The 12,262-nt window shown below is 47.2% G+C and overlaps 1 protein-coding gene across 1 annotated transcript in view; it reads right to left on the bottom strand.

Annotated features, from left to right (window-relative positions):
• SOX7 (SRY-box 7) overlaps nucleotides 1-5,547 on the bottom strand; it is a 12,185-nt gene extending 6,638 nt beyond the window's left edge. The window contains exon 1 of the mRNA XM_015429280.1: nucleotides 5,322-5,547. Coding sequence (XP_015284766.1) covers nucleotides 5,322-5,547 — 226 coding nt within the window. The remainder of the gene's footprint in view (nucleotides 1-5,321) is intronic.
• Between the last annotated feature and the right edge of the window lie 6,715 nt (nucleotides 5,548-12,262).

Here is a 12,262-nt window from a genome sequence, read left to right as displayed (position 1 = left end):
CTCTCTCTCTTTCTTTTTTCCCCCCGTGAACCGAGGCCCGCGCGGCTTACATCCGGCGGGCCCTCAGCAGTTTTTCTTCCCCTCCCTGACTGTCTTCCCCCTCCTCACCTATCTCTCGCCGCCGCTGCTGGGCCTCTCCGGCCGTTCATTTTCTTTTTACATACATACATACATACATACATACATCTATATATCTAATACTGACCTTAGATACGGACATCGGGGGCACTTGGGGGGGGGGGGGGAGAGGTTTGTGCACATGGGGGGGGGCCCCCCGTGTGCACAAAAATGCTAAATGTTGAAAAAACTTTCGGGGGGATGTTTAAATCCCCCTGAAAGACGCAGAGTGTTCCGTACGCATGCGCATGGAACGCTCTTGCACTTTCGGGGGGATTTAAACATCCCCCCGAATTTTTTTTCAACTTTTAGCATTTTTGTGGACACGTGGGGACGGCCCCACGTGTGCACAAACCTCTCCCTGGCCCCCAGCTGCCCCCGGAGCAAGGATTTAGATATCCGCACTCACGGGGGCAACTTGGCTATTAGTATAAGGATATATATTTAACTATGTTTTAATTAAAGAAGGGGCAAGTAAAAATCTCTTTTGCTCCTGCAGTGTTAATACAATGGTGTGTTTAATATTACAATATCCACAGGTGACGATTCCTCCAAATATCATGTGAGTGTTTGTATTTGTTTAATAGTGAGTTCTTTTTTTTTTACTTCCTTCAGATTTTTAGCGAAAAAAATCCCAGCATCTCTACTGAGGTTTCAATCACACTGCAATTCACTGAAATCTGTTCTGAGCAAATTATTTTACACTGGAGGTTTTTAATTAGGTTCTGAATATGATGTCGCAAATGATGAAAATGTCAAAATTCAATTTAGCATGTTGGTTTCTGGGGGGGCACTCATGGAAAAATAAGCCAAACAATTTTGCTCTAATCACCGTAAAAATTATTCCTGCCTTATTTTGCAACATGGTCAAAACACATTAGGTATATGGCTCTTTATTCCTTTTTGTTGTGGCACATTAACACAGACAAGTCTTCCCAAAAATGTAAATTGAATGTGGAAATAAAATCCAATGATGTAAATACGTCTGCCTTGCATCATTTATTACCGGCATAGAATTTCACATCGCAGTCGTCTTCTTTTTTAAGGGAGGAATTCCCAGTGTCGTGATGTGTGCATGCACTGCAGAGAGACATTTACTCCGGATGCTAACACTGACCCTGGGGTCTGGAGAGCTGGAGTCCAGGGGGGCTGTATGAGGATACCCAGCTGGCAGATGACACAAACGATTCAGGATGGTAAAATCCTAAAGTAAGTCTGCAAGTGATTTCCAGAAGGAAAGCTTGCAAAAAAGGTCTCTCCAAATAGGTAACAAATCACCTAATGAGATTCAATGGAAGTGAGGGTAAAGTGATATGTACCGGGGCAAAAAAAAGCCGCCGCTGCACCAATAGATGGATGAGGCTTGAACGGGCTGTGATAAACCAGGAAAGAGATCTAGGGGTGGCAGACAGCACCATGAAAATATCAATTCAGTCTGCAATGATAATATCAACTCAGCCCGCAACCACATGGAAAAGGCAAACTCCATACTACAGATTCTTAAGAAAAGGGACGGGAAATAAATGTACTGTAATACCCTTGCACAAATTTTACGGTGTGGGCCCATTTAGAATTTGGACTGCTAAGTACTGTTCTGGTTGCCATATCTTTTAAAAAAAATGTTGTAGAGCTGGAAAAGTTGCAGAACAGGGCAACTCTAATGATCAAATGACCCTATTTGGGAAAGGCTGAAAAACTTTTTTAATTGTTAGATTCTGAACATAATTGTTAGTAACCTCTACCTCTTATCTTAGTTACTTTTTCCTAGATTTTTAGAAAAAGATGAAAAAGAGATACACATGTAAAATTATGTATGGCACACTGAAAATTGATTCAGAGCACTTCTGTGATACTAAAAGGGGCATCCAATGAAGTTGACGGACGGACAGTAGATTTGAGATAGACAAGAGAAGCACTTCTTCACTCACTGAAGAAGTGAGCAGTAACTCATGAAAGCTCATACCCTGCCACAAATTCTGTTAGTTTTTAAGGTGCTACTGAAGTCTTGCTCTTTTTGTTCTCTATGGAATTAACTTGTGGAACTCACTGCCACAAGATGTAATGATCACAATTACTTAGATGGCTTTAAAAGGCCACCAGACAAATTCATGGAGGATACATGTACTGCCTGCTAGTGATGTGAACAAATTAAACTTCCAGCTGTAGGGGCACGGCACCTTTCACTAACAGCTGCTGTGTGTGTGTGGGGCAATACCAGGGGGTGGTTATTACTTTCATCCCCTACTTATGGACTTCCTGGAGACATCTGTTCGGCCATTGTGGGGGAAAGGATGCTGGACTTGATGGACCATTCACCTGATTCAGCAAGATTCTTCTTATGTTCAGATTTCATATTTAGAATTAATAAGAATTAAAAATAAAACATCCGGTGTCAAAAGTGCTCAGTTCTGTACTCCCCATTTCAAAAGGGATACCACAGAACTGGCAAAAGTACGGAAAAGAGCAATCAAAACTCCTTACTCATAGCAGTTTCCCTAAGGAGGAAAAGCTAACGAGTCAGGGGCTTTTCCATTTAGAAAACAGATGATTAAGTGGGAATGTGATAGGGGTTAATAAAGTTATGAATTTTACAGAGATGATATGTACATTTATTCTGAATTCCCAATGTTAGAGAGAGAAGAGAAGAGAAGGGAAGAGAAGAGAAGACTTAATGGCAATCCAATTTTTAAAGCATATAAATTTTTGCAGATGTTTCTCTCCTGTGTCCCAAGGCTGCAGTCCTGTGCATACTTACTTGGAAGTGAACCACATAGAAATCAATGGGAATAAATTTCAGCGAAATTTGATTAGAGCAAGGCAACTCAAACACTCATCCAAACACATTGTAATTACTTTTAGTGGGATGTGCTTCCAAGTAACATCTTTAGGACAGCAGTTTTATTATTTTATTCCAGGTTCAATTGTTGCTGTAGAGCTTTATTTTTTTAAAAAAATTAAATAGTGAATGATGTCAAAAAAGGACTGTCTGTTGGCTAGAGCCTTGTAATAATAGTGACATCAGTAATGGAGGTCTTGATGTATTTGGATTTTGAGTGAGCACACTGTTTTAGATTGTTTAAGTCTGTAAGCCACTTTGGGTCCTGTGTTCCAGGAGAAAAGCAGCATATAAATATTCTAAATAAAATAAATAAGCCAAAATGTTCAGGAGATTGGAAGATGAAAAGTTTTAAAATAGAGCTTGGGAAAAGGGACATAACCTTTTGTTGCCACTTCCCTTCCATCATTTAAAAATACTTACAGTTCTAATAAATTCCATGACAACCTGAGTCCTTTTATTTTGAAAGGAAGAGAGAGAAAACAGAGAAGACTGCAAATGAAGGCGCTGGTCTCAATGCTTCCCGAATTGGATGTTTTTAGGATCAGGAGGGGTTAGCTGTGTTGGTCTGAAGCGGCAGAATAAAGTTTGAGTCTAGTGGCACCTTTAAGATCAAAAAAGTTTAAATCTGGCTATAAGCGTTTGTGTGCATGAAGAAGTGTGTGTGCACACAAAGGCTTATACCCAGAATAAAACTTTGCTGGTCTTAAAGTTTCCACTGGACTCATTTCCCCCCCTATGTTTTTAGGATGTTAATGATTTGCTTGGCTTGTAGACTGATAAGTGCTGAATTTCTTTGTTTTGTCCTGATTTGGTAGATGACGTGATGTCATCCTTGACATATTTCATACATTCACCGTGATTTTACCTTCTTTTTCGTTTGTTGTTTTAATGCTGTTATTTTTCTGCTTCTAGCACTTGTTGGGGGGATGAAACTAAGGAGCCTATTTAAAATATCTTTAGTGCCTGCTGTCTGAATCCCTAGCAGATGACTGCAAATGCCACCAGAATGAATATGAAGAAATTCATTTCTGCTTCCAACCTTAGGTTATTTTAAATTGCTTGCTCCCCATAATAGCAGAATCTTTTTATGTGCTCAGATCAACAGCCAAACTAAAACATTAATAAATGCTCAAACATTAATCAGTTAACTTCTTAGAGAGAAGTAAAGCAGTGCAGAGACCTCCCCCACCCCCCATTTTCTTATTCATTTTATTTCGGAAAGAACATTGATGCATCTGGCACGTTTGTGAACTTCAAAAAGCCCTCCCAATACAATCTCGCAGTCTCCTTTCCTTCTCTCTTAGCGAATTCTTCCGTGAACATTTGATAAACAATCTTGACTATCGCTGTGCAAATATTTTCTATGTTCGGAAAACGCTAGCTTCTAAACAGCCCAATAATAAAAGAGCTTTGTAGCGAGGTCCAAAAAATAAATTTGGGCGGTTTCCCCCCTTCTCCGTTCTTCTGTAATTCGTTAGAAGTTAGTTTTAGTTTGCCCAAGGACCTCTTTGCAACTGGGAACATCCAATAATAAATTATCATTTTTTTTTTTTAAAAAAAGGCACCGGCGTTTACATTTTTGTCCCCAGCGCATTTTAAAAAACTTCTTCGGGGCGGGGTGGGAGGGAGCCGTTTTCGAAACGTGCCTGCCACAAACCTTGTTCCCACGCGAGTTTCCCTGTCTTTACGAAAGGGAAAGAAAAGCACCGGCTCTGCAGGGCCCCGTCGCAAACTCTCGGAGCGAAACGTTGGGTTCCCCCCGAGAGACCTTCGGGAGCTTTCCCGAAGAAAGGCCGAAGGGCCCGTCAGTTTCCAGAGGCGCCGACCGTCCCTTCTCAGTCCCGCCGACGGCCGCGGGAGGAGGATGCCACCTGCCGACCTGGTTCCCGGGGCCACCCTCAGCCCCCGGCCCGCAGACGTCAACCCCGCGCGGGAGACCGAGGCGCTCCGGGGAGCTCAGCTGACTCTCTCCCGTGAGCGGGTTTCGGACCGGAGCGCAACTGCTGCGGACAAACCCGGGCGACGGAGAAGCGCTCGGCTCGGACTTCGGGGCGGTTTGGGGCAAAGGCTGGCCGCCTCCTCCGCCTCCTCCTCCTGGGCGCATGAACGAATCGGACCCGATTGCTGGGAGGACGAGCCAAGCGCCCGGGGTTGAGATGCTACCCCCAGGGAAAGTGACGGGACAGCGAAGAAAGTGGTCGGACTCGGCGCTGGAAGGCAAGAGAGAGGAGGATGCGCCCAGGGCGCCCTCCCCTCCATCCCTCCAGCCCGCCTCCCGGCCCCGGGGTGGGTGCCCCGGACTGCCCCCCCCCCCCGGTGGTGGTGGTGGTGGTGGTGGTGGCGGCGGCGGCGGCGGGGGACTCACCTAGCATCTTGCTGAGCTCGGCGTTGTGGAGGTCCGGGTTCTGGACGGCCAGGCGCTTCCTCTCGTCCTTGGCCCAGACCATGAAGGCGTTCATGGGCCGTCGGATGCGGCTCTCGGCGCTGCCCTTCTCGGGCCGGGCCCCCGCCGCGCCGCCCTCGGGCAGCTCCAGCGCCGCGCACTCCAGCCGCTCCGACCAGGCGTACGGCCCCAGCAGCGGAGAAGCCATGGCCCGCCAGCCAGCCGCCCGCCCCCGACGTCCCTTCCCCTGCCCGCTCTGGCCCCCGCCGCGCCGCCGCTGCTCCAGGCACCGCTCGAGGAACCCGGCCGGGGAGCAGGAGAGGCCTGCGGCGCCCGGACGGCGAACCCGGTCGGAGGACGACGGCGATGGCCCTTCTCCAGACGCCGCCCTCGGGGGCTCCTCCTGGCTCTTCGGACCGGACCGAAAACGCCTGCAGCCGGGAGGCTCCGCTCCTGGCGGCCCGTGAAGGGGGCTCGAGATCACAACAGTTGCTACGGGGAACCAAGCTGGCCAGGAGCACCGTCCCGGGCGGGCTAACGACCCGGGCAGCAGCAGGGTAGCCACGGAGCACTTCTTCAGGTGCCCTCGGGGGAAGCCCCCACCCTGCCACCCGGGCTGTCAGTCTTGACAGTGCTCCTGGCGTTTGGCTCTTTTCTCCTGCTACAGCCACACTGTAAGAGGGCTCCCCATCTTGCGCTAAACCAAGTGTGTTGTCCAGTGGCCACAAGCCACGGTGACCCCCATGGAGCTCCCAGAAGTGGCAACAGGCTATGGGGGGGGAGGCCCTGTCAGATCTGAGCAATCTTGCCTGGCCCTCAGCACCTGGCAATGGGGGAAGCGGCTTTTGGTGCAGAGGGCGGCCTTTCCAGACCAAGTCTCAGAGTCGTTTTTTCCCCTGGCAGAACCCCCATCTCATCTCTTCTAGCGCTTCTGTTAATGGGAGGCACTGGGGAAACCTGAGCACCCCACGCCCCTACTTTTAATTCATCCATCACCATTTATATCCTGCAGTTCTTCCAAGGAACTCTGGGCAGTGTATATTGATGGAGCTAGCCCATTTTCCTTACAACAATCCTGTGAGGTAGAACAAAGTTTGAGTCCAGGGGCACCTTTATGACCAACAAGTTTTATTCTGAGTATAAGCTTTCTTCTTCTTCTTCTTCTTCTTCTTCTTCTCCTTCTCCTTCTCCTTCTCCTTCTCCTTCTCCTTCTCCTTCTCCTTCTCCTTCTCCTTCTCCTTCTCCTTCTCCTTCTCCTTCTCCTTCTCCTTCTCCTTCTCCTTCTCCTTCTCCTTCTCCTTCTCCTTCTCCTTCTCCTTCTCCTTCTCCTCCTTCTTCCTTCTTCCTTCTTCCTTCTTCCTTCTTCCTTCTTCCTTCTTCCATCTTCCATCTTCTTCTTCTTCTTCTTCTTCTTCTTCTTCTTCTTCTTCTTCTTCTTCTTCTTCTTCTTCTTCTTTCTTCTTCTTCGGATTTCCAATCAAGTTTACATACACATCAATTACAAATTTACATAGACCAATCTCAATAATAATAAAATATACAATTCCAACTATAACAGATCACCACATAGGTCATATGTATTTTATACAACTATTAATCCTAACAATAATTCAGCACATTATTCATTATTTCACGCTGCTTCTTCTATTGCTTCAGACTAACATGACTACCCACCAGAACCTGTGAGGCAGGTTAGGCTGAAGGACAGGTGACCAGCCCAAAACCACTGGGAAGTATCATGGTCCAAGAGCAGCTATAAACCCCAGAAATTTCCCACTCCAAATCCGGAAGAGGGGCCTTGTGAGGGGCCACGGTGGCTCAGATGTTAAGACGCTGAGCTGCAGACCAGAAGGTCTGTAGTTCAGCAGTTCCAGACCCAAGTGCCATGGGACGGAGTGAGCTCCCATATCTGGCCCCAGCTCCTGCCAACCTAGCAGTTCGAAAGCAAGAAATTGCAAGTAGATAAATAGGTACCGCTTCAGTGGAAAGGTAACAGTGTTCTGTGCGCCTCTCCATTTAGTCATGCTGGCCACGGAGAAGTCTTCAGACAGTGCTGGCTCTTCGGCTTGGAAACGGAGATGAGCACCGCCCCCTAGAGTTGGATTCGACTAGCTTTCAAGCAAGGAAAACCTTTACCTTTACTATCTCTACCTTAAGGAGTCTCAAAGCAGCTTCCCCTTCTCACAACAGGCACGTGAGGCAGGTGGGGCTGAGAGAACTGTGACTGGCCCAAGGTCACCCAGCAAGCATCATGTGGAGGAGGAGTGGGGAATCAGACCTGGTTCTCCAGATCAGAGTCCGCTGCTCTTAACCACTTCACTACACTCTTTAGCCCTGTAACCACTAGTCTTCACGGGCTCTGTCCTTTAAAATGGTAAGAAAGTAATTGCAGACCAGCTGGGGCAAAGGCATTCAACGCACATTCACCCATAGCAAACACACCACCAACGATTCCTTCCCTTCTCCCCCCCAGCACTTCTGGCCTTCATTTGAGTCAGAGGTTTAGACAGCTGCAGGATGCAAGTAGAGGAAAAACTCTGAGTAGATAGAGAGTGATTTTCCTCTGCCGTCCTGTGCAATCACAGCTAGCCCACACACCCCGGTGCCAGGTCAAGGATTTGTAGAATAAGCATCCTGGAGCGGAGACTCAAAGTGAGGCATTCAGTCTCTCTCTTTGGACGAGCAAGAAACATGCAAGCTTTCAGATCACTCAGAGCTCTTGGTCAGGCGGGTCAGGAACGCTAGGGTGACATATCTCTTCTATCATACCTGAGAAAGAAACTTCTTGGTCATGGCAGCAAAACTTTGAACTCTTCTGGGAAATTCATCTTCTCTCTTTATTGTTGTCTTCTGCCAGCAGGCAAAGTTTTTTGGATTTATTTATTTATTTCATTAGACTTATATCCAGCCCTCCCCACACTGTAGGCTCAGGGCAGGTATCTATCTGCAATTAATGTAGATTTACAAATTAAAACATATTACAATAATCAATTAAAATCCATAAAATCATCAGTCTTAATTCACTAAAATCATCAGCATTTAAAACAACAATGCGCCTCAATGGCAGATGGTGCGGTCCCAGTCTGGCTGTCAGGATCTGCGGTCACTGTGGGGGTTTTTTGTTTGTTATTCCCTCACTGACTCTTATTAGTCCTCCTCCCTCTTTGTGTGTTTTTGTATTTGTTTTATTGATTTTAAATACACACACACATATATATAGATGCTCATATATAAAGTAGTTTAAATGCTTTCTAATGTTTTAAACATTTTAGTGTTGTAATGTTAATGTTGAGAGTCAGCACAGAATTTTTAAAAATAAACAAACAAACCAATAAATGTGTCTATTCTTTATTGCAGGTATCAGGGCTTAACTATACATTACATTATCCTGATGTCATTTCTGGGTTCATCATGAGGACATAAGAATTATAAGAACATTAAGAAGAGCCCTGCTGGATCAAACCAGTGATCCATCTAGCCCAGCATCCTGTCTCACACAGTGGCCAGCCAGTTCCTCTGGAGGGCCAACAGCAGGGCATAGACACTGAGACCTTACCCTGATGTTGCCTTCTGGCTCTGGGAGTCAGAGGATGATTGCCTCTGCATGTGGAGGTTCCCTGTAGTCGCCATGGCTAGTAGCCACTGATAGACCTATCTTCGCCATGAATCTGTCTAATCCCCTTTCAAAGCCATCTATGCCCCTGGCAGCAAATTCCACATTTTAATCACTCTTGGTGTACAGAAGTATTTCCCTTTTCTATCCTGAAGCTACTGCCCATCAGCTTCATTGGATGTTCTCAAATTCTAGTATTTTGGGAGAGGGAGAAAATGTGCTCTCTGCCTACTCTCTCTACTCGGTGCATATTTTCATATACTTCTATCATGTCCCATCCCGTCCCCCCACTTATTCATCTCTCTTCTAAACTGAAAATGTCCCAGAACCTTCAGCCTTTCCTCATAGGGAAGGTTCTCCAACCCCCTAATCATCTTGGTCGCCCTCCTCTGCACTTTTCCCACCTCTGCAATGCACTTTTGGAGATGCAGTGACCAGAACTGCACGCAGTATTCCAAGTGAGGCGGCCACACCATAGATCTATACAGGGGCATTACAATATCCCTTTCCTAATATTCCCTAACACAGTTTGCCTTTTCCACTGCTGTGGCACACTGGGTTGACACCTTCACTGAGCTATCCACCACGATCACAGGATCTTTTCCCCTCTCACTCTCAGCAAGTTGAGACCTCATTAGCCTATACTTGGTGGGGGGTTTTTTGTCCCAATGTTCATAACTTTAAACTTAACATTGGCTGCAGTCACACGGGCAGGAAAATACGGGGGGGGGGGGGGGGGGGGGGTGTTGCGGTCACATGGGCAGGAAAATGCGGGGGGGGGGAGCGTGGCTGTTTGCCCCGGGGCAAAATAACGTGCGATTGCGCGAGCAGACATCCCGTGGAGGTCCTGTGGTAGGGGGGAGGTGCCGATCACACCACAATCCTGCGGCACGGCAAAGAAGTGGCGTGTTGCGACAAATGGGTGGGTTTTTTTTCTGTACACCGACGTGTGCGCATGCCCCGTTGGGGTGCTTGGGCGCATCCCAAGGACACTTGAAAAAAAAAACCTTTTTGCGAGGGGACATGGGCGGGCGCCGGATGTCACGGGATTCCACCGGAAACGCGATCACGCGCCCGCCCTTGCCCCGCGGTTTCCGGAAACTAGTACCTCCGAGGTACTAGTTTTTTACCGCGCATCTTCGGAGTGAAGCCTTGGGTGAGCCACGGGAGCTCTACGCTTCCCAGATGTGGTGGTGAGATCGCCCCCGGAAAATCCGCCTATCTTCCGTCTCTCTAGCGTGCCTAATGCTTCGTGTGACCGCAGCCACAGAATGTCATTTGCCACATTGTTGCCCATTCACCCAGTGTGTGGAGGTCCTCTTGGAGCTCTTCACAGACAGCCTTGGTTTTCACCCTCCTGAATAAAGACTTTTGATTGGATCAGAGCATGTCTGGACAAGGAGCACTGCTTTCCTGACTGGGAACAGTCCTGGGGACCCACTATTAACCCCATTTAGGAGACTTACGTTTAACCATCAAGACATGCAAGTTTCTCAAAGGGGGGAAATTGTGGCTCCCTGGGACTGCTTTAACATTTAATTCACTTATATTCTACTTTTCTCCCAGTAGCTTACAGTCTTGTCTCTTCCATTGTATCATCATAACAACAACCCTGTGAGGTAGGTTAGGCTGAGAGTGTATGATTGGGGCCTGTGGTCACCAAGCAAGCTTCCATGGCAGAAGTGGGGATTTGAACCTGGGTCTGCCAGATCCTAGTCTAATATCAACAGGATAACTATAGATACACATACACTCATCTCTGATTGTCAGAGAGCCAGTTTGGTGTAATGGTTAAGAGCTTGGACTCTAATCTGGGAGAACTGGGTTTGATTCCTCACTCCTCCACATGCAGCTACTGGTGTGACCTTGGGTCAACCATAAGTTCTTTCAGAGCTGTTCTCTCAAGGGCAATTCTTGGGAGAGCTCTCTCAGTCCCACCTACCTCACAGGGTGTCTGTTGTGGGGAGGGGAAGGGAAAAGAGATTGTAAACTGCTCTGAGACTCCTTCGGGTAGTGAAGGGCGGGGTATAAATCCTCCTCCTCCTCCTCTGTCTTCTTCTGCAATTTTCTTCCAGCCATCAAACTCACAGGCACTGTTGCACACTCAATTTTGTAATAACTCAATTCACAAACTCTTCCTGCATTCTCCAGCTACAAGGCCTTTGCTTAACCTTATAAACTGAGATTACATGTCAATTAAAAAGCAAACAAATGATTTTATTCTTACTTGGGAAGCACAAGCTATGCTTTTCCCAGTTCAAATGCCACTACATCCTCCACCAGTTAGTTCTGCAGGCAAGAGAAAGCTTCAGCGATGACACACAACACAGCAACAAAGGACTTGGCCAGTGAATTCAGCTCTGGGACTCTGAGCAGCAGAGTTTCCTCTTCTTGGAGGAATGGTTTCAAGCCGATCCCTTAACTTTAAAATTAAAAGATTTAAAAGACAAACCCAGTCATACAAGTAGACTGAGACCCAGCTATTTTCAAACATAAAATGCAAGAGTCTCACATCAATTAGCACTGAAGACACTGACATTATTTTTTAGTCTTTATAAATAGACTAGGAATAAAGCCCGTTGTGAAAATAAATACGAGATCTAGAAAGAGGCTCTGGGAGAGTGCTCTGGCTTTGGGCAAACAGTGTCAGTTTGCTGTGGTGACCTCAGCAGGGTATAATGACAGAGTCCACTGTTTACTCCAGAGGAACTGATCTCTGCTACCTGAAGAGCAGTGGTATTTTTGAGTGATCTCTAGTCCTCACCTGGAGATTGGCAACAATTGTTACCCAGGATGAAATGGCTGGTTTGGAGGGTGGAGTCTATGGCATTCTACCTGTCTGAGGTCCCACCCCTCCGCAAACCCCACCCTCTCCAGGCTCCACCCCTCAAATCCCCAGGAATTTGCCAGCCTGGAGTTGGCAACCCCATCTCTTTCCCAGCTAACCATCAACCTACCATTATCTGCCCCTTTGACTTCAGCTGACTTCTGCCCTCCCTTCTGCAGAGCAGTTGTAATTCTGAGTGGTCTCCAGCCCTCACCTGGAGATTGGCAACAATGGTTCCCCATGAGGGACTTACTGGTTTGGAGGGTGGAGTCTATAGCATTGTACCTGTCTGAGGTCCCACCCCTCCTCAGACCTCACCCTCTTCAGGCTCCATCCCTCAAATCTCCAGGAATTTCCCATCTGGAGTTGGCAACCCTATCAGGACTGGCCCCAATGTGTTTTCTCCCAAAGGCCAAAATAGGTGACAGGACCAAGCTTAGTTGCCTACCAACAGGCACTGAGGGGAATGTAGGGTTGCCAGCT

Source organism: Gekko japonicus, unplaced genomic scaffold (genome assembly GCF_001447785.1).
Source record: "Gekko japonicus isolate JY-2015 unplaced genomic scaffold, Gekko_japonicus_V1.1 scaffold7, whole genome shotgun sequence".
NCBI classification, from domain to species: domain Eukaryota; kingdom Metazoa; phylum Chordata; class Lepidosauria; order Squamata; family Gekkonidae; genus Gekko; species Gekko japonicus.
This window is presented reverse-complemented; position numbering and strand designations above follow the sequence as displayed.